At 36.8% G+C, this 20,211-nt stretch overlaps 1 protein-coding gene across 1 annotated transcript; it reads left to right on the forward strand.

Annotated features, from left to right (window-relative positions):
- LOC128619493 (cadherin-like protein 26) lies at positions 1–19,927 on the forward strand. Its single transcript, XM_053643700.1, has 16 exons — positions 1–1,261; positions 2,425–2,538; positions 5,134–5,283; positions 6,160–6,301; positions 8,441–8,613; positions 10,263–10,394; positions 10,869–11,051; positions 13,509–13,813; positions 14,659–14,801; positions 15,662–15,892; positions 16,230–16,448; positions 17,062–17,180; positions 18,032–18,121; positions 18,218–18,265; positions 18,958–19,035; positions 19,700–19,927. The coding sequence occupies exons 1-16, from the start codon at positions 1,220–1,222 to the stop codon at positions 19,925–19,927; spliced, it is 2,397 nt and encodes a 798-aa protein (XP_053499675.1). The 5' UTR covers positions 1–1,219.
- Positions 19,928–20,211: the final 284 nt, after the last annotated feature.

Below are 20,211 nucleotides of genomic sequence, written 5' to 3' on the forward strand. Positions count from 1 at the left end.
TGTGGTCATGAACTTTTATATAGTAGGTAAGTAGGCGGTTTCGGTTTGGGACGCAGCTCGTGGCTTCAAGCAGTCGTCTATTTGCATGTATAGCACGATAAATAATTAACTGCACTCGAAGCGTTCGTAAAACTTAAAAATAAAAACACCCAAAACTGTATCCGGTACCATAACGAAGACCAACTGTATGTCGATACGTGAAATTCTGGAGGGGACGTCGGACGGCGTGGCGCGGGGACGTAATGACGTGTGACGTTAATCCATCTATGTTCTATAACATGTAAAGGGAACATGAAAGGCGTATTCTAAAGGCGACTCATGTAAACACCTTAATCAGAATATTGTCTTATTCAGAATAAGGTCAGTAATTAGATTACTGCTGTCCATGTAAACGTAGTCAATGTAACCATTGCAACTCTACCACTGAGGTCTCACTAGTACAGGTTAACTAGCCAATAATAATTATCATTATCATTATTATTAATGTCCAACGTTGCATCAAGTTTTGGCATGGAAGAGGCAGCTTTGGCTTTGGAAACACAAATATTGAGAGGAATGCCTATTTATCTGGACGGCATTTGTTACACCACTGTACGAGGAGGACGTTTGCCTTCCGAAGGCAGAAAATCAAGAGAATTTGAATTTGAATCAGATTGTATACCGATGAATGTCTCAAATAATAAACAAGCTGTTGAGGTAAATAATTAATTCATATTTCTCTGAGCTTTTTTGCGTATTACTTTTCTCAAATTATGGAAGCATGCTACTGTAACAAAAATAAAAAATAAATAAAAATCAGCCATATCCCATATGTGCAAAACATGCATTGGTGGTAAAGGAATAAACAACAACAACAAACAAAATCAACAACAACAAAAAAAAAGTCCAGTGTGAAAGTTGTTTAAGTAGAAAACTGATTGTAAAGCTGATAGTACACGGAATAACATGACTGAAGCACGGAATGACTGCTGAAAAACTGGTTTAATGATACACAGTGACACTGAAACACAATGCCATGGGTCAGTTGTTATGGTGTTATCAAAGATAATGTCTGCAGGATTTCAAGAGAAATTCATCTGAATTCTCCTCCCACTATAACCGGCAGGGAACTGATAAGACACAAACACACACACGCTCAAATACAAGAAGAGAAAACTTTTATCCACATTCTACTTATTTAGCTACGCTCAGATTAGAGAAGGAATACGATGAAGACAGCATGAGGACGATAATAACAACGATGATCATTTTCTTCATGACGGTAAGTTGTTGTTTTTTTTTTTTCTTTAAAGGCCTGTATTATTTATTTATTTATTGTTATGTTTAACTGATTAAATTACCTTTATCCTTTTAATTTATTATATTAACTGATTAAATTATCCTAAATACTGTTTATAACCACAACACTGCTACCAACTACTAATGAGTACTTGGTAATTAGTAAGCAATAATAAAGCAATGATTTGGTAGTTCATTATGAAATAAGCAGCAATTACTGACGCTTGTATATCTCTTGACTGCTGCTCTAAATTTGTTTATTTTTTTCCATAAATATTTGTTTTTTTTTTTCCAAAAACCAACCTTTTAGTAATAGATATTTAATTATTGCTTTATATACGTGTGTAAAATGTAAATAATTTTAAATAAAAACAGAAACATAGAACATAGAAAACATATCATATGTTTAAACTGAGTAAACGTACCATTAAATGGAATAACATGATGATACCCAGTCATGTTACTGACCTGTTGCCAATTAACCTAATTAATTGCAAAATATTCCTCCAGCTGTTTCTTTTTAGTAACATTTCCTTTCCCAGCCTTTCTTTGCCCTCGTCCCAACTTTTTTGAGACGTGTTGTCGCCATCAAATTCAAAATGACCTTATTTTTTTTCTTATAATGGTACATGTACTCAGTTTAAACATTTGATATGTTTTCTATGTTCTATTGTGAATAATATATGGGTTTATGAGATTTGCAAATCATTGCATTCTGTTTTTATTGACATTTATTTACAACGTACACAGCGTCCCAACTTTTTTGGAATTGTGGTTGTGTGCGTGTGTGTGTGTGTGTGTATATATATATATGGTTCTGCATTTATCATTCCCATAATAGTTTTGTTATATATATATATATATATATATATATATATATATATATATATATAATCTTAAGCAGACTTTGTTATGTGATTACTGATATCGACCTTTCATTTTTATCCCAACGCAAGCACAATTTGCAAGATAAAGCCAAAATATTGATATTATCGTCGTCACAAGCCAATTCCTTCCACTTTGCTTTTCTTATTTGATGTTAAATGTAGGCTTTCAAAGTGCAGGCCCATTTCTTTTTTCCCAACACTTCTATTTAAAATGTTAACTAAATACAACCATTATCTCGGCTTTCTTTTTCTCACTCAGTGTGTAGTCATGGTGTCCGCCCAGAGCAAATTCAGGCAGAAGAGAGCGTGGATCATTGACTCATTCACTATAGAGGAAGAAAGTCACGGCCCTTTCCCATACATACTTGGCACGGTGAGTATTGCACTATTTTGTCATAGTATACTGTTTAAATTTGTATAAAACCTGTACAAGCTGAGAAGAAACCGTGAAAAATAAATCACTATGGAATCAGTATATACAGTAGTACTGTACTATTTATGAAGCAAATACTAAACAAAAACGGAGATATATAATTAATGTAAATTCTTTCTGTCACTGTAATCTTTACAATTGAAAACTAATGCTATTGTGCTGATCTCATCAACACCCTGTCCCTCTACAAATATAGCACTTTCTAGATGATCTTACTTAAAACCATTCGACAAACCTGAGCAGAGCAGAGTGTTTGTGTGCCATGATTCTCCTCGTATACCAACATGGCAAGCAGAACACACGTAAACATACCTGTCCCGTTGTCTCATGTGTTTATGAACCGTTTTCTCATGGCTGTTAGATCACTATGGATAAAGTAAGCTTAGATCAAGATGAATGAGAGCTCAAGAGCAAACAAGTCTCAGCAATATGAACTCTTCTTCATGCAAAAACATTTAGCTCGACATTTAGTACTACGGTGGAGTGTGTAGCAGGTTTCCACGTTGTGTTCTTATATTCGATGATATCATCCTGTATGACTTACTGACAAACATCTACAGTATAAAGTAAACATAGGAGTGTAATTAGTAAACCCGAGAGTTCGCTCTGTGAGGCTGAGATACGGTGCGGTTATTGGCGGGACGTTTCGGTAGCTCTCGAACTATACTTATTCTATTAATTATTGAACATTGAACAGTTTATCGTGATCCCAATACTCCTGAAGTGACCCTAGTGTTAATCAGAAGTTAAGCTAAACAACTCCATTGCAGAAATCATAGTCTCAAAGACAATGCCTGAAAGACCCAGGAACCCTAAATCAGCCAGTCATACTCTCACCAATGAGAAGGTTGGTGTCGGTGTGATCATAAATGTTGCTAAGCTATTGTTTATGGGTTTCTATATAGCCATCTCAGATTTCAGTCAGCGTCAATGCGGAACACACGGAAATAAATCAAATTGTCAAATTGCGTTGAGTGTTTTGTTGAGTGCGGCACAGGGCACATAAATTGAGTGTTCATATTCAATTGTTTCAAAAAGTTCAATTCAAGCATTTTTCAAGTACTTCAAGGACCTGTGTAGCTATGTATAGCTTCTAAGTTAGTGTGAAAATTTGTTGATTTACCTGTTACATGCTAGTTTTTTTTTTTTTTTTTTTTTGGCAGATTAGGAAAGCAATCTAAATGTACAGGCTTTTCCCCCCAGTTTTTTGTCCATTTTTAAGCAAGAGTAAATGGGAACTAACGGTAGGAACTAAACTTGTGATCGCATGCACTATAGGACTGGTCCAAGGAATCCTTTGAGCGAATGCTTCATCATAACAAATTTGCATGGAATTAAGAAAAGCTCAATTCAAATACAAATCCTTGCTGCGTAATGAAGGATAAGAGTGCAAGTCATCATGACTAACCCTAATCATAACTCTAGCCCTAACCCAGTGGTATAAAAACACAGTTCTGTGACGTCAGTTCACCAAAAAAAAAAAAAAAAAAAAGTGTGGCAAGGACATCATGACCTCATGCCAAATGACAATAAAACACCTATCTGAATTATCACTCCTGATCACTAATCAGCAATCAAATTTTATTTGAAAACATAATTGTCATTGCTGATTTTTTTTTTATGGGGACTACTATCATGCCAATTTGAGATACTGAGATAAATCGAAGACAGTAAAACAGCAATAAAACATCAGCAGCAGTCACATCATCATCAAGTCCATAATCAGCACCAACATCCTAGATGCACATCTAATTACAGAGAATGCCAGTCATTTTCCGCTAATACACAATAACATAATACTGCAAAGCATTTGCAATCAAAGTGACCAAGTAAATGGAAAATGGTCTGCACTTATATAGCGCTTTTATCCAAAGCGCTTTACACTGTGTCTCATTCATCCATTCACATACACACTCACACACCAATGGTAGCAGAGCTGCCATGCAAGGCGCTAACTTGCCATCAGGAGCAACTTGGGGTTCAGTGTCTTGCCCAAGGACACTTCGGCACGTGGAGTCACGTGGGCCGGGAATTGAACCGCCAACCCTACGATTAGTGGACAACCCGCTCTACCACCTGAACCACAGCCTACTACTCAACTACACAGCCTACTACTCAAATAAACTACTATTATTAATAACAATAATAATAATAATAATAATAATCCATCCATCCATACCGCTTATCCCTCTTCAGGGTCACAGGGAACCTGGAGCCTATCCCAGGGAGCATTGGGCACAAGGCGGGGTACACCCTGGACAGAGTGCCAATCCATCGCAGGGCACAATCACATACACACTCATTAATACACTACGGACACTTTGGACACGCCAATCAGCCTACCATGCATGTCTTTGTACTGGGGGAGGAAACCCCCCGCAGCACGGGAGAACATGCAAACTCCACACACACAGGGCCACGGTGAATCGAACCCCCAACCCTGGAGGTGTGAGGCGAACGTGCTAACCACTAAGCCACCATGCACCCCAACAATAATAATAATATCCTTTCTTTTTGTATGTGGTTTTGTTTTAGATAAACGTGGAGCGAGACTATTTGGTAAGGTACTTTCTCAAAGGGAGGGGTATTGATGAGGACCCTAAGGATGTTCTGAGTATCAACTTCAGAACTGGTGAAGTACTCGTGCATAAGAAGGTCGACTACGAGACCAACCGAAATCTCACGGTACATTTTACCTACCGTAGATGTTCCATTTATCATTAAACATATTCAAAATGTATACCACAGCACTGCTGAATTCTCGATTCTAACTGGTCAGAAGATGTTCATAAATGTTCTATAATGGCAGCTTTGCTGAGCTAATGCAAATCACATGTTTATATTAACGCACTCATTCTAATACAATATCGTCACTATAGTAACCACTAATTGTATAGTAGACACTCTTCTAAACCAGATGTAAATAGTGCGTTATTGTTGATAGGATGCCGCTTACTGTAACATTTATGTAAGAAGTCGCCAGTAACAGGTTTGTAACAATAAAGTTCAGCAATAAAATAAAGCTGAAGAGCTGCACGATAAGCTGTATTTATGTTTTTTGTCTTATTAACTTCCAGACACAGGAAAGCTGCTGTAATGCAAGTGAGAACAGGAATTAAGCTTATTTGAAGTCGCCACACAAAATTAAATGCAACTTAAAACAGCTACAAATTATGATATGTTGCTCTGTAATAAATGAACATTGCGAGTGTTTGCAGATCGCTGTGGTACAACAAAACAATCTGGGACATGCCGTTATAGGAAAAGAATCACCTTTGGAGTGGTAACAGAGTGATAGCAGCTTTATCACACCACCACATTGTTGATTATTTTCCTACAATAGCACACCCTAAGAATAAGATTCATTTCTGACACCTGTTTAAAAAAAGTTAAATAAAAATGAACATGTATAATAAGAAATCAAACATAAAACAGTAGCTCAATCTGAACCTTTATGTCACTTTTTTTTAAACAGATTTTTTAAAAACAAATTCCATATCTGTGTAGATCATTTAGCAGTTACTCCAGTGATCCAACACTATATTCATGTCTCTGTTGCAGTTCAAATTCGAAGCAAGGGATAAAGATCACAAGCTGGACACAAACCTCAGAGTGGTGATTAATATCTTGGATATTAATGATAACGCTCCTCTTTTTACTCTTCCTTACTATGAAACAACACTCGAGGAGTCGCACCTTCAAGGTGACTTAACACTATACGATGCATTCATATAATTCATTTAGCTACTATGTTACAAAATAAATACGATTATTAATATCAACACAATCGAACATTTTAAAATACATAATGTTAGGACTTTAAACGACATAAAAAGTCGTTTATTATGTGCTGTTCAGGTTTACTCAGTTTATATCTAATACGTTGGTATATACCAGTTTGGACTATTTTTAATCTCAACAACAATCACAAAATATTTTTACTTGCTTCTTTTTAGAAGTTTAAGTGTTTTGGTGAAAACAATAACAACAACAACAACAACAACAACAATAATAATAATAATAATAATAATAATAATAATAATACCTTATAATTGTCTACACTATATACTGTCATTCACTTGGCTCAGGATTTGATTGCTGCTTTATAAGTATGAAACATTATTACAGTGCCGTGAAAAAGTATTGATTTCTTCTGTTTTTGTGTATATATCATGCATAGTTTTAGATCTTCAAATGAAATGCAACATAAAACAAAGGCCACCTAAATAAATACACAATAGAGTTTTTAAATGATAATGTTATTTATTGAAGCATAAAAGTACCCACAAAAAATCTAATACCAACTGGACCTGTATAAAAATGTATTTTTCTTATTTACTTATTCCCCAAATCTATGAAACTGCATTTATAATGGGGTTCAGCTGGACTAGACACACCCAGGCCTGATTACTGCAAACCCTGTTCAATCACGTCAACACTTACATAGAACTTTTACAACAGCATGAAGTTGGTTAAAAGATCTTACACAGTAACACACTATGCTAAAGATGAAAGAAAATCCAGAAATGTTGAGAAAGAAGGTGATTGAAATACATCAGTCTGGGAAGGGTTATAAAGCTATTTCAAAGGCTCTGGGACTCCAGAGAACCACAGTGAGAGCCGTTATCTCCAAATGGAAAAACTCGACACTGTCGTGAACCTTCCCAGAAGTGTCCGACCTTCCAAAATTCCTCCAAGAGCACAGCGGCAACTCATCCAGGAAGTCACAAAAGAGCCCAGGACAACATCAAAGGACGTACAGGCCTCTCTTGCATCAATAAAGGTCACTGCTCATGACTCCACTATCAGAAGGACACTGGGCAAAAATGGCATCCATGAAAGGGTGGTAAGGTGAAAACCACTGCTAACCCAGAAGATCATTAAGGCTTCTCTAAATTTTGCCGGAGCACACCTTGATGATCCTCAGACCTTTTGGGAGAATGTTCTGTGGACTGATGAGTGAAAAGTGGAACAGTTTGGAAGACAGGGCTCCCGTTACATCTGGTGTAAACCAAACACCGAATTCCACAAAAAGAACATCATACCTACGGTCAAGCATGGTGGAGGCAGTGTGATAGTGTGGGGATGCTTTACTGCTTCACGGCCTGGGCAACATGCAATAATTGAAGGAAACATGAATTCTGCTCTCTACTAGAAAATCCTAAAGGAGAATGTCCGCTCTTCACTCCATAAGTTGAAACTCAAGTGCAACTGGATTATGAAGCAAGACAATGATAGAAAGTGTAGGAGTAAATCCATCTCTGAATGGCTCAAAAAAAGCTAGATGAAAGTTTTGAGAGTTGGCTGGTGGGAGGAATTGGCAGGTGACCAATATGGTGAGAAAATGGGGGAAAATCAATCAGTAAATCAGTAAGTAAATCAATACAATTGCAATGCCATTTCTTGTAAAACATGTTGCCACTTTTCATCATAAGCCTGTGCATCATACTGCACTGTATTTTAAGTAATATTTAATACAGAAACTGTGCACATCAGTATTCTGACCTCAGATGTAACTACAGACTTAAGGACATATTTCACAGCTGACCAAGAGTGATACATACAGGGCGGAGTTTACCAAAAACAGAGGTATTTCTCAGTTACAGGTAAAATAGGACAAGGATCATGCATCATGAAACCATTGCTGCAATTGATTCTTAAAGAAATGTAAACACAGGTAATGTGGTTTTATATGTATGAAGTTTGTAAGAAAAGTTAGGAAAATCAACCCCCTAACCTTAACCATAACTAGCCTGGAATTTTCATGCAATCTGACTAGTGTGAATTAGAGAATGACATCATGTTCATTTGTTCGTTATTAACACTGAAAATTTCTCAACAGGTGAACTGGTTACCACAGTCTCCGCTTCAGATAACGACGACCCAACCACAGTCAACGGCATTTTCAAATTTGCACTCGTCTCGGTCACCCCCAAAACAGATAATGTCGAATTCTACATCACTCAAAACAACACCACGGGAAATATTTACTTCAAAGGCTGCTTGGACTATGAGGTAAAAACAACTCAGTGCTCTGTTATATGTAGTGTTTTATTGCTAAGTTACAGTGGATATAAGATGTCTACACATACCTGTTTTTTTTGTGGAAAAAACAAAACAAAAATGACATCAAGATAAATCATGTCGGATCTTTTTTTCCATTATATAATGTGATGTAGCAACCAACAAAATCTAAGTAAAAAAAAACAAAAGGAAATATTTTAAGGGAAAAAAACCCCACAATAACCCTTTTATAATGGAGTATGGGACTGTGCTCAAAATTAACCAATCCCATTCAAACTCATGTTCAAAAGTAATCGTCATACTGATACACCTGCCATACATAAAGTGATTCTAATTCAACTCAAATAAACATCAGTTGTTCTGTAGGATTTTCTTGACATCACATTGGTTTCATCCAACTGCTGAAGTCATGGTCCAGAAAGAACTTTGTCGAAATTGTCAAAAGGTATCATAAAGAGACAGGTACATAAGGATTTCCAAAAAGTCAATGCACCATCGAACACCATGAAGGCCATCATCAACGAGTTGAGAAAATGGGGCAACACTCTGACAGTGTCGTCTGGGCTGTCACATGTCTTGGTTGAGGAGTCGGATGGTTACAAAATAAACATCCAAGCCCACCTAATTCACCCCAAACCATGTAGCAAAATGTCTTATGGTCTGATGAGACCTAGGTAGAACTGTTTTCGGCATTATTCTATGAGATATGTTTGGCGCAAAACACGACAGCTTATCACCCAAAGAATGCCGTACCATACAGTATGGTGGTGGTAGTGTCATGCTGTGGGGCTGCTTCTCTTCAGCTGGGACTGGGGCTCTAGTCAAGATAGAGGGAATCATGGATAGCTCCAAATATCTGTTTATTTTGGCACAAAACCTGCAGGCTTCTTTTCGACAGCTGATGACAACATAAATTTCACTTTCCAGCATGATAACCACCCAAAGCACAAATCCAAATCCAAGAAGATCAGTGTTTTAGAATGGCCCAGTCAGTGCCCAGATCTAAATCCTATCAAAAACCTGTGGAATAACTTGATCCCCTCAGAATTTGATAGATGTGGGGCATTTTTGCAAGAAAGAGTGCAATAAACTTGCTCAATCAAATTGCGCTGATCAAAAAGTTAGTAGACTCTTACCCAAAATGTCTGAGTGCTGTATTACAAGCAAAAGGCGATTCAACAAGTACTGCATACGTGTGTGCACTTTTGCAACCGGTTATTTATGATTTGTAAAACATTTATTTGTGTCTTTTTGGTTGCTATATCAATTTAAAGGTGGTGTTTTTTGCTGATGTTGACATCACACAAAAAAACAACAATTTTAACAGAGGTGTGCAGACTTTTTAATTCTTTTTTTTTTTTCACATAGCAGTGCTTTTGTCAAAATTGAATGCTGGGCTTTTATTTAATCTGAAGTATTCCCAAATGTATACATCTCTCTCTCTCTCTCTCAGTTACAACGCATAAATACTCAAACTAGGAAGTGTAGCTTGATTGTAAAGTGCATACATTTCCAATGGCTATATCGGTTTTATCATTTATTCAAAACGGATCTAGTCTTGTTAATTGATGTGGCAGTATTGTAGACTGTTGGGCCAATTTTCCAAATCTGTAATAAAGTTAAAAATTGTATATTTCCAGAAAGCACAGAAATATACTCTCCTGATCAAAGCCACAGACAGTGGAGAAAAAGTGCAGCTGTCCAGCACGAGCACATTGGTCCTGAACATCATCGACAAAAACAATCACCTCCCTGAAATCACAGGTCACACAGTGAGTACTGTTTAAACTATTACACAAATTCTATATTAAGCAAAATAACATATCAATCTGCTCATGAAGTGTATAATGATTTTTTTTAATGAATTACCAGGTAGAAATTCAGAAAGGTTTCAAATTTGTGCATCAACTTAAATGCTACATCTTTAAAAACGATTTTATTAAATCGGAGCAAACGCTAGCCTATATGTGTTAGCTACATTCGCTACATTAGCCTGGTGCTTGCATTAAATTTCTATGGATACAAATATCTACATTAAATGAATAAATGTAAATGTAGTATGTTTTTCACGCAAATCAACTGAAACGTATGGGTTTGTTTTTTTTTTTTTTTAGTTCTTAGATCTTGAGATTCTGGACAGTTATATGATAACAAGCCATACAATAATGTATCATTAGAATTATAAATGTTACGTTAAATGTCCAGTGTTTATTGACAGCATATTATTATATCTTTGCACCCTTCAGGGTCCTGGAAAGATAGAAGAACGAGAGAGCGGAGTGGAAGTTCTGCGCTTGCAGGTCAGCGACAAAGACAGTCGAGGTTCACCAGCATGGAAAGCTAAATTCACTCTTCATGGAGATCCGGAGAACTATTTTAAAATCCACACAGACCCCAAAACCAATGAAGGAATCCTGACTGTTATAAAGGTACTTGTGTGGTTTTTGAAGAAATATGCAAGTTGTAAAACTGTCAACCTAAGATCTTATTTTAATGTTTTCTGTTATATTGTGTAGGGGTGTTACGGTGTGAAATTTTCATGGTATAGCATTTTCTAAAAAAAAAAAAAAAAAAAAAAATTATGATGGTGTCATGGTATTAATTGACTTTTTTGAAACAAAAACCACTGATAAAAAGTGAAGTGAAGGAAAACGTTATTTGACATCTTTGTACGAAATCGTTTGGCACACTGTAGCATGAATTGGAAAGAGTCCAGAGAGAAGGAGTTACAAAATCTACCTTACATTTTTGGCATGTCGCAGCTGGACACAAAAGGGATGAGAACCACTGAATTAAGGAACTCGATCAGATTCAATGAGAATTGATAAAAATGCTAGATAACCATCTCCTCATACACAATAACTAACCTTGGAACCATGACACTGCAACAACAATAACTGTTTAAGTTGTTTAAACCTTTATTAAATTACTAAAATGTAAAATTGCACCTCTATTAGGCTTGAGAAGACTAACAACAGATTTGAGGCTCGCCAGTCGATTCGAACAATAGCAATATCTACCGAGTTTAACAGTTGACACGTCTGTCGGAAAACGTGCCACCTGCAGCTTCACGATCGAATCTCGTAATATTTTCATGCTCTGTGTCCTATACAAATAGCCTGCTGTCTAACTTCAGAGCAGAGAAACAAAACATCTTTATCGAACGCACCTGGGCTTCCCGTGCCTGTGCTTGCCAAAAAGATAAAGCCGTGCATGTCTTCACTCAAAAAAACATGAATGGGGGTATCAATTAAAAAAGTAAAAACAATGAGTTGTGTATCAGGGCTACTTCACTGTACAAGAATTCAGTAAGTGTCTCAGCTGCTGTTCAACAAAGAGCACATAGTCTATATTATTTTATTTAAATTTGATCAGTTTTAAGTTTAGTTACAGCTTATAGCTGGTTAGTGCAAGCATTGAGATTGTTAATAGGTTTTTTTTTTGTTGTTGTTTTTGTTTTTTAAACTGAATAAATGCTAATGCTACCACCTATCAGCTACAGCCAACTTTCAGTATCTCACAAAAGTGAGTACACCCCTCACATTTTCGTAAATATTTGATGATATCTTTTCATGTGACAACACTGAAGAAATGACACTTTGCTACAATGTAAAGTAGTGAGTGTACAACTTGTGTAACAGTGTAAATTTGCTGCCCCCTCAAAATAACTCAACACACAGCCATTAATGTCTAAACCGCTGGCAACAAAAGTGAGTACACCCCTAAGTGAAAATGTCCACACTGGGCCCAATTAGCCATTTTCCCTCCCCGGTGTCACGTGACTTGTTAGTGCTACAAGGTCTCAGGTGTGAATGGGGAGCAGGTGTGTTAAATTTGGTGTCATCGCTCTCACACTCCCTCATACTGGTCACTGGAAGTTCAACATGGCACCTCATGGCAAAGAACTCTCTGAGGATCTGAATAAAAGAATTGTTGCTCTACATAAAGATGTGAGGGGTGTACTCACTTTTGTGAGATACTGTATATCTATCTTTTGTTTTTTCAGTGGTGGGGGTTGGGGGTTTTTTTCATAAGCATTTGATAAATATTTACTAAAGCAATTTTAGAAAATTTATGAAAGGCTTACATCAAAATAAGTGGTATGATATTGGATGTTTTACGCAACTACGAGTTGACTGCGATATTGTGTTACTGTACTTCTTTTTCTCTATCTTGTTAAACGTGATTCGTTATCTTTCTTCCTAACGTCACACTTATGAGCTGATATGAGTGACAGATGAGTGTTATGAATGTAAACACTTTAGTATGAACGAATTAAAATCACGCATTTGGCTGGCATATGGACTTCACAAATAAGAATCTGTATTGGAATCAGGCTAAGAAGTAGATACCGTAAGTACACCTGACGAAAGATAAGATGGCAGGTGAAGACATTTGGGCCAATTCTTTATGATCATAGCTACTTTTTATAGGAACATGGAATTGAATGATCGGTTAATCTGTATAAAAAATGATTATGGAGCCCCATACCGACCAAACGAATGATTTTAACGCCCTCAAACTAAAGTGTTAATCACAGGTATGACATTTAGAGAGTGCTATGTGTACCTTCTTCAGCATTCTCACTGTGCTAATAACTTACAGCCGAGGATATGGATAAAGAAGTACAATGACACTGTATCTCAGTCAGTCAACACAACGACAATCGATGGCTGGTGTTTTCCCTTCCATGTAAAGACAAAGTTGCATCAACATTACATACATAACTAACAATAACATCATACATGCTTTGATATAAGCTTTGCATGAATCCTCCAGCATTGGTAGTCTATTCATTTGTACAAGCTTATGAATGTGTTATAAATGAACTATGTAGGCATCCTTTAAATAAAGTGTTTTCTTGTTTTACTACTGTAAATACACAGGCAATGGATCACGAGGAGCAAACGACAAGAAAAATGTTGGTTAGTGTGGAAAATGAGCTGCCTTACTTCTTCTGTAAGGTGAAAACTCGTACACCGTTGCACCTATGGGACGTAGAGTCGAACGCAAGTGTGTCTGTCCTCGTTAAGCCTTTTCCAGTCACTATCACTGTTGACGACGTCAATGACCCTCCAGAATTTGCACCACCTGTTAAAATAAGATTGATCACGGAGAATGCAAAAATCGGAACGCTCTTGGAAACTTTCACAGTCATAGACCCGGATAAGACATATGGAAACTCATTTCAGTAAGTGAAACTTACCTTTTATTTAAAAAAAATATATTATGTTTAACTGTGCTTAACCATTAGAATTTGATCGTTATGATTACAGAGATTGAGAGAAGTGCATCATTTGTGAGTGTGTGAGGTAATTTCTGGGTCTGCTTATGTACAAACTGGCGGAAAAAAATAGATCTAAGGATCTCCATTTTATTTTCTGCCCCGGTAAACGTGCATCGACGAGAATAAGAAATACACAGCACAGTGCAAAAGCGTTCACACTGCTGTACGGTAGAACGCGAAATAAATGTTATTTTGCACCAATATGTAAATATGTGGGGAAAATAATCACTCGTTAATTACATAAAAATCTTTAAGTTGATAAATCAATTTCTTTAAGCCAAATACTCTTAAATATAACACACAATTTAACTCAAACTTGTTATATTTAAGTGTATTTGGCTTAAAGAAATTGATTTATCAACTTAAAAAAAATATTTAGGTAATTAGTTTCTTCAAATTTTTTGAGTTAAATGAACTGATCCGGTTTTACAGTGTACACTTGTTAAACGCTCCTTAAACAGTGTGATCTTTGCAGACCTTTGACGCCAAGGCAAGGTTAGGCAAGGCATGTCCATCACTTTGGTTAAACATATCTATATTTGCTCAAAGAACAATACAATTTTCTTCAAAGCCAGTGGCTGTTTTCCAGAATGTAATGACTGTGACATCTGACAGGTTTTCTCCGAACATTACACATAGACTATATAGTATGTGTATATTTACCTTTGACCAAGAACTGGAATTGGATCATGATAAAAGTCTCTCTCTCTCTCTCTCTCTCTCTCTCTCTCTCTCTCTCTCTCATCTAGCTTTGTTAAAGTTGTAGATGAAGAGAACTGGGTAACTGTTGATTCATTAACTGGTCAGGTTTCTGTGGCCAAAGTTATGGACAGAGAATCACCATCAGTGAACCACAGTAGATATGATGTCATCGTGCATGCTGTGAATAAAGGTAAGACACAGTGCATGTGATGCTTTATAACAGGGGTCTTCAATCCTATCTGCAAAGCTCTGTTGTGGCTGCCAGCCTTCATTCCAGCCAAATAGGAGGCACATTTGATAAGTGACTGGAACCCAAGAGGACTGATTACACAAGTGGAAGCAGGTGTAACTCCTGACCGGTCGGAATGAAATCCGGCAGCCACACTGCTCCCTTGTGGACAAAATTGAAAACTGCTGCTTTATAATAACTTTTCATTCATTTATTTATTTTAATCTTCAGTTATGTCACGTATTAAGCCATGTAAGTCAGGATGACTTCGACTTTTTTTTATTTATTTTTAATACAAATGCATGAGTTTAGGTTTACTGAGATATTTTGTTATGACAGCTTTAATGAAAGGGACCCAAAGGCAGGGTGTAAACAAAGTCGTTAAAGTTCATCCAACATTAGGAAAACGGGCTGTTTCTCAATACCAAGAATGCAAAAAAAAAATCGACTTTTGCATGAATTCTATGGCTACGGTCAGAAAAGAGGAAAAGACTTCTATAAAAGTTTTATAAATGCTGTATAGTCAGGTTTGACTTGTGTAGTTTACTCAAGCTTGAAGGTTTAGTAGCTTTATATCTGTTGTATATACTTTATCACAATCTACATCCCATTAGTTTGTTATTTGTTTCAGTAATTAGTTCCATTAATTAGTTCATTTTTATTATTAATTTCAGACCACCAATTAAAAAACACCTCTCCTTGCTTCCGTTTCATTAAGCATATCAACTTTCTCACAGTTCTTTGCAAGAACGTTCAAATGAGGCACTTATTATTATTACATTTTTCAAAAAGCTTTCATTCTTCTCTCCCCTGACCTACAGCTCAGCCTCCACAGACCAGCACTGGGACTCTGATCATCCAGTTAATAGACGAGAACGATAACGTACCAAAGTTAGCGGTGGATACAGTCAGTATGTGTTTATCAGATGAGAAAACCATGACTACAATCTCTGCTGTAGATCCAGACCTTCCACCATACAGTGCACCATTTCAATACGAGCTAATGGAAGACGACGGAATGGAAGGAAAATGGAAGCTTGAGCCAATCAATGGTACAGTTCCTGAAAAGCAATCATCACTAAATGTTTCATTTACCATTTGTCACCTAGAAAGCAGATGAAAATGAATATATCTAACAGTATGGTCTCATGGTTGGAGATTTAAGAATCCCCATGATTAGATGCTTCATAATTATATACTTATATACTGTGGACACATGAGCGTAGGTCTACAAGAGTTGGCACAAGAGCACGCTTGGAAGAAATTCATGCAGAAACACAGTGAATTGATATAATGCCATTTTTTGTTTGTGACTATGAGAGGAGCAAACAAGAGGAGGAACACTTTTTTAAAAAAAAAAATAATAATAATAATCTGATCTCACTGCAGAGACGACTGTGAACCTGGTCAAAGAGAACACAGTCTATGCAGGCCATTACAGGATTAGGATCAAGATATCAGACAACCAACGCTACGGTTCGGTCCAAATCCTGTCCATCACTGTGTGTGACTGCACCGGCAATTTCAACTGCAGCTTTCGCAGTTTCAGAGTCCAGCCGAGTCTTAGAGCCATTGGAGTAATGATCTTCGCTTTCCTGCTTCTGCTAGGTAAGGCTGAGATGCAGGACCTATACAGTATACTGATGGATACAACTTCAATATAAAATACGCTGCAAAATTCAAACTTTATGAGGTTGTTTTGGTGGATAAAGGTAAAAGATTACCGATTAGTCTTTGATTTCATAGTGAAAGGAGCAGGAGAGAGAGAGAGGGGTTGTTATTGTATTTATTTATTTATTTATTTATTTATTTTTATTCTCAGGGTTCCATGAGCCTCGTTACTAGTGTTTCTGTTCGACTGTACCGTTGAATGCGTTCATATATGTTTCTACTTATTCATTTCTGTAGTTATTTTCTAATTTGTCTGTACCTAAGATTAGGCAATACGAATGTTAATATTTGTCTTGCCAATAAAGCAACCTTTTGACTTGACTTTGACTTTGAGAGCGAGAGAGAGAGAGAGAGAGAGAGAGAGAGAGAGAGAGAGAGAGAGAAAGAAAGAACCGAGAGCCTATACTGTATATAATCACTATGCATAGAGTTGGTGTAGCTTCCACTTATAATTTACAAATGTTCCAAATTACAAAAAAACACATTGTAACGCTGTAAAAATATGACTCTAACGAGTAAAACAACTTAAGAATGTATTTTTGTTTGACAGCGATGCTTATGATGGCTCTTATGTTCTGCAAAACGCCAGTGAAAACCATGATCCTGCATGATGATGGTCCTGGGAATCTCATTCAGTCCAACATTGAGATGCCAGGCACAGACTGCAAGGTAATCAAATATACCTTATATATAAGGTACCTGCTCCGAATGGGGCTCGAAACCAGCGTCGACCGGTATGGGAGGCGGATGCGGTAAAGAAAACTCTAAAGCGTATAACCTATAGCATACTGTAGGTCACTGGTGCGTCTCTTGAGGCCAGGGGAGTTACACACCAGCTAGCCTCCATTACTTTTCAATGAAATTATAAACTTACTGTCACTATAACATTTCTATAATAAAACACTGGTCAAATATGAGAGCCTTAGCTTTTACATAACATATTGTCAATTAAGATGAGGTCATTGGTTTAACTGTTCTGTGTAACGTAATATCATGTTCATTACACCTTTAGAAATCAGTGTGTGCTTAAAGAATATGCCACCTCACGGTCTTGTCTCGCCAGCGCTGACTGACTGACTGAGCGACATATCCCAGCGTACCGCGGCTTACTGCGAGATCACGTTCATTTTCTCTCGCATTTTTAACGGCCACTTCTGTAGATATATCATTTTCAAGAGTGTATGTTATTTAAATAAATACTATATCTACTATAATCACTGTATACTATCTATATTATATACTTTACCTCAAATCGTAAAGGCACAGAGCAAAATAATACAATTCATTATAACTTCTCCTCACTATTTTGATAGGATTACTTTTTTTTTTTCAGTGTTCTCAGATGTCGCTGTGTTCCATTTAACCAGTTAACTATGATCGATTTTGTGGAACAAAGGTCATGATTCATAATGAGCGGTGTTTGTGTGGCATGTTTTGTTTCTGTATATGACATTACCAATACAAGCTACAAGGGTTAAACAACTTTCAACTGCATGTGTTTCTTATTCTTTTTCATAAAGCTCCCATATGAAATATACCAGTTACTCACGAGCCAGAGAAGTGTGATGATGTCCAATGGCTTTTCTAAACAGAATTCTATGCTTCATAAAGTATGTAGTTTCATTCACCATTACGAAATACAGTTTATATATATATAATGGCTGTCCTGTCTAATGTGATGAGGCTCCTGTATTTTTTACTTTCAGGGTTCTACAAGACACTCATATCGTCAGATCCAAAATGATAACATGACGGTAATACACTAAAGCATGGGTTCCCAAACTTTTCCAGGGCAAGGCCCCCCAAATGGCTTTAACATTTGACCGAGGCCCCCCTTTTGCAAGATGTCTTTAAAACACATTAAAAATACATACATCTGAATATATACCCTTTTTTTAATTAATAATTACATCTTCACATTACATTAGAAATTGATTGTGTGTGTGTGAGAGAGAGAGAGAGAGAGCGAGAGAGAGAGAGAGAGAGAGAGAACATACTAGTGGGAGGGATGGGCTTGGCGGCTCCGACCAAATTGTTGAGCTCCCCCGGGCGCCCCCTGGCGGCCAGCGCTTTGAAAACCACTGCACTAAAGCATTGACGTCTTTTATTTAATTATTATATTATAGTTTCTAATATTACAATTACATGACAACATGGCATTTTTGATCAAATAAAACGTCAGTGCGTTTTTGCATGTGCCAAAATGATCATGCCAGTAAACTCCTTTTCGAAATTAGTTCAAATGAGCAATTTCAGATATTTCAGAAATGTCAGTTCCTTGTTCAGAAAGGTTTTGTCCTCAAGGCCATCTTTTAAGTTATCCGGTTTAAACCTCAGATTTGGTATATACATTACTTTATTAAATCATTTAGATGTTATGACTTATTCTGATGCTGATGCCTGGAAACATCTATGTTGATTTTCTTTTGTCTTTTCTTTCAAATAGACATCAGTGGGCGAAAACGGCCGTACTTACTACACAGATGACTTTTATAAACAGGTCCTGTCAAATCAACTTGATAAGGTAATGCTGTGCTATTTTAAACTTTTTATTACCTTTTATGAGACCTTCTGACCCAGTGTCACAGATTTTATAGGTTAGAATGAATTTCATATAAAAGACGCAAAACAAATCATAAGCCTACCATTAAATCTAGTAATTAGCCAATGAGCAACAGTAATTATAGTCCGGTGAATTAAAGAGCGATATGTACATAGAGAATACAGGAATGCTAAACACACAGCCTCTTGCTCTGTAATAGAGCCACTGTAACTTGGCAAATTTTGCTATTTAACATATATTAAATAATTATGTGAGTGTAAACAGACTCATAATTTGAAGACATTTCTCAGTGATAAAGCTGAAGCATTCTTTCAGTGCATTCTACGGTTGCCTTCACGCTTGACATGGACATTTTTTTTTTTTCACACATGCACTTGATCACCAATAATGATGTTTATACCTTACAATATAATTGTAAGTAATTGTGCTTTAACCAACCTGATCTTATAGATACAAACAGAAATCATGTTGAGACATACCGATGAATTCATGATTAGGAATCCTTCTTTCAGTAAGATTAAATAAAAGACTGACAGATAAATCCTACTCGATTTTACGTTGCACAAGTCAATGAGTTTTATATCAAGCAATATATAGTGCTGACGTTTTGATTTGCTCACTACAGAGCCTCCTCCTGCTCCAGACTCAAGAACAGGAGATCGGCGATTACGAGCCACACCGCTATGCGTATGAAGAACCCGATGAAAACCTCGATCCGAACCTCGAGCCCCTCACCATTCCTGAGACTGATTTACAGCCGGACATCCTCACAAACCTAGATTCGCGCTTTAGCAACCTGGCAGCTGTGTGCAGGCCTGATTTAATGTCATCTTCCCCGAAAATATTAGGCTAATGTGTGTCTACAGTATGTGTGAATTTTCTGGATTTGGAATCAGGGAACAAATCAACCTTACGCAAGAACTTTCGAGCAGATTCATGGGATAAAACGTTGTGAAGTCTTGTTTTTAAGGCGCAGTCAGACCAACTGCAAATAAAATTCGCTTGGCGATTGTAGAGGGGGGAAAAAAAGAGCAGAAACATACACACAGATAAAAATTTTGATCCGCTATGAATTTTTTAACCGTAGGAACCGGAGCCAATCCAAAAAAATAAAAATAATAATAATATATTTGTCAA

The sequence above is a fragment of the Ictalurus furcatus genome, chromosome 15, assembly GCF_023375685.1.
Source record: "Ictalurus furcatus strain D&B chromosome 15, Billie_1.0, whole genome shotgun sequence".
Taxonomy (NCBI): domain Eukaryota; kingdom Metazoa; phylum Chordata; class Actinopteri; order Siluriformes; family Ictaluridae; genus Ictalurus; species Ictalurus furcatus.

Excerpts from the sequence above, each read along its gene's own strand:
- LOC128619493 (XM_053643700.1), top strand. The coding sequence starts at position 1,220 with ATGAGGACGATAATAACAACGATGATCATTTTCTTCATGACG. Across the intron at positions 6,302-8,440 it reads CGAGGAGTCGCACCTTCAAG|GTGAACTGGTTACCACAGTC; the intron begins GTGACTTAACAC and ends ATTTCTCAACAG. Across the intron at positions 18,122-18,217 it reads AGAATTCTATGCTTCATAAA|GGTTCTACAAGACACTCATA; the intron begins GTATGTAGTTTC and ends TTTTACTTTCAG.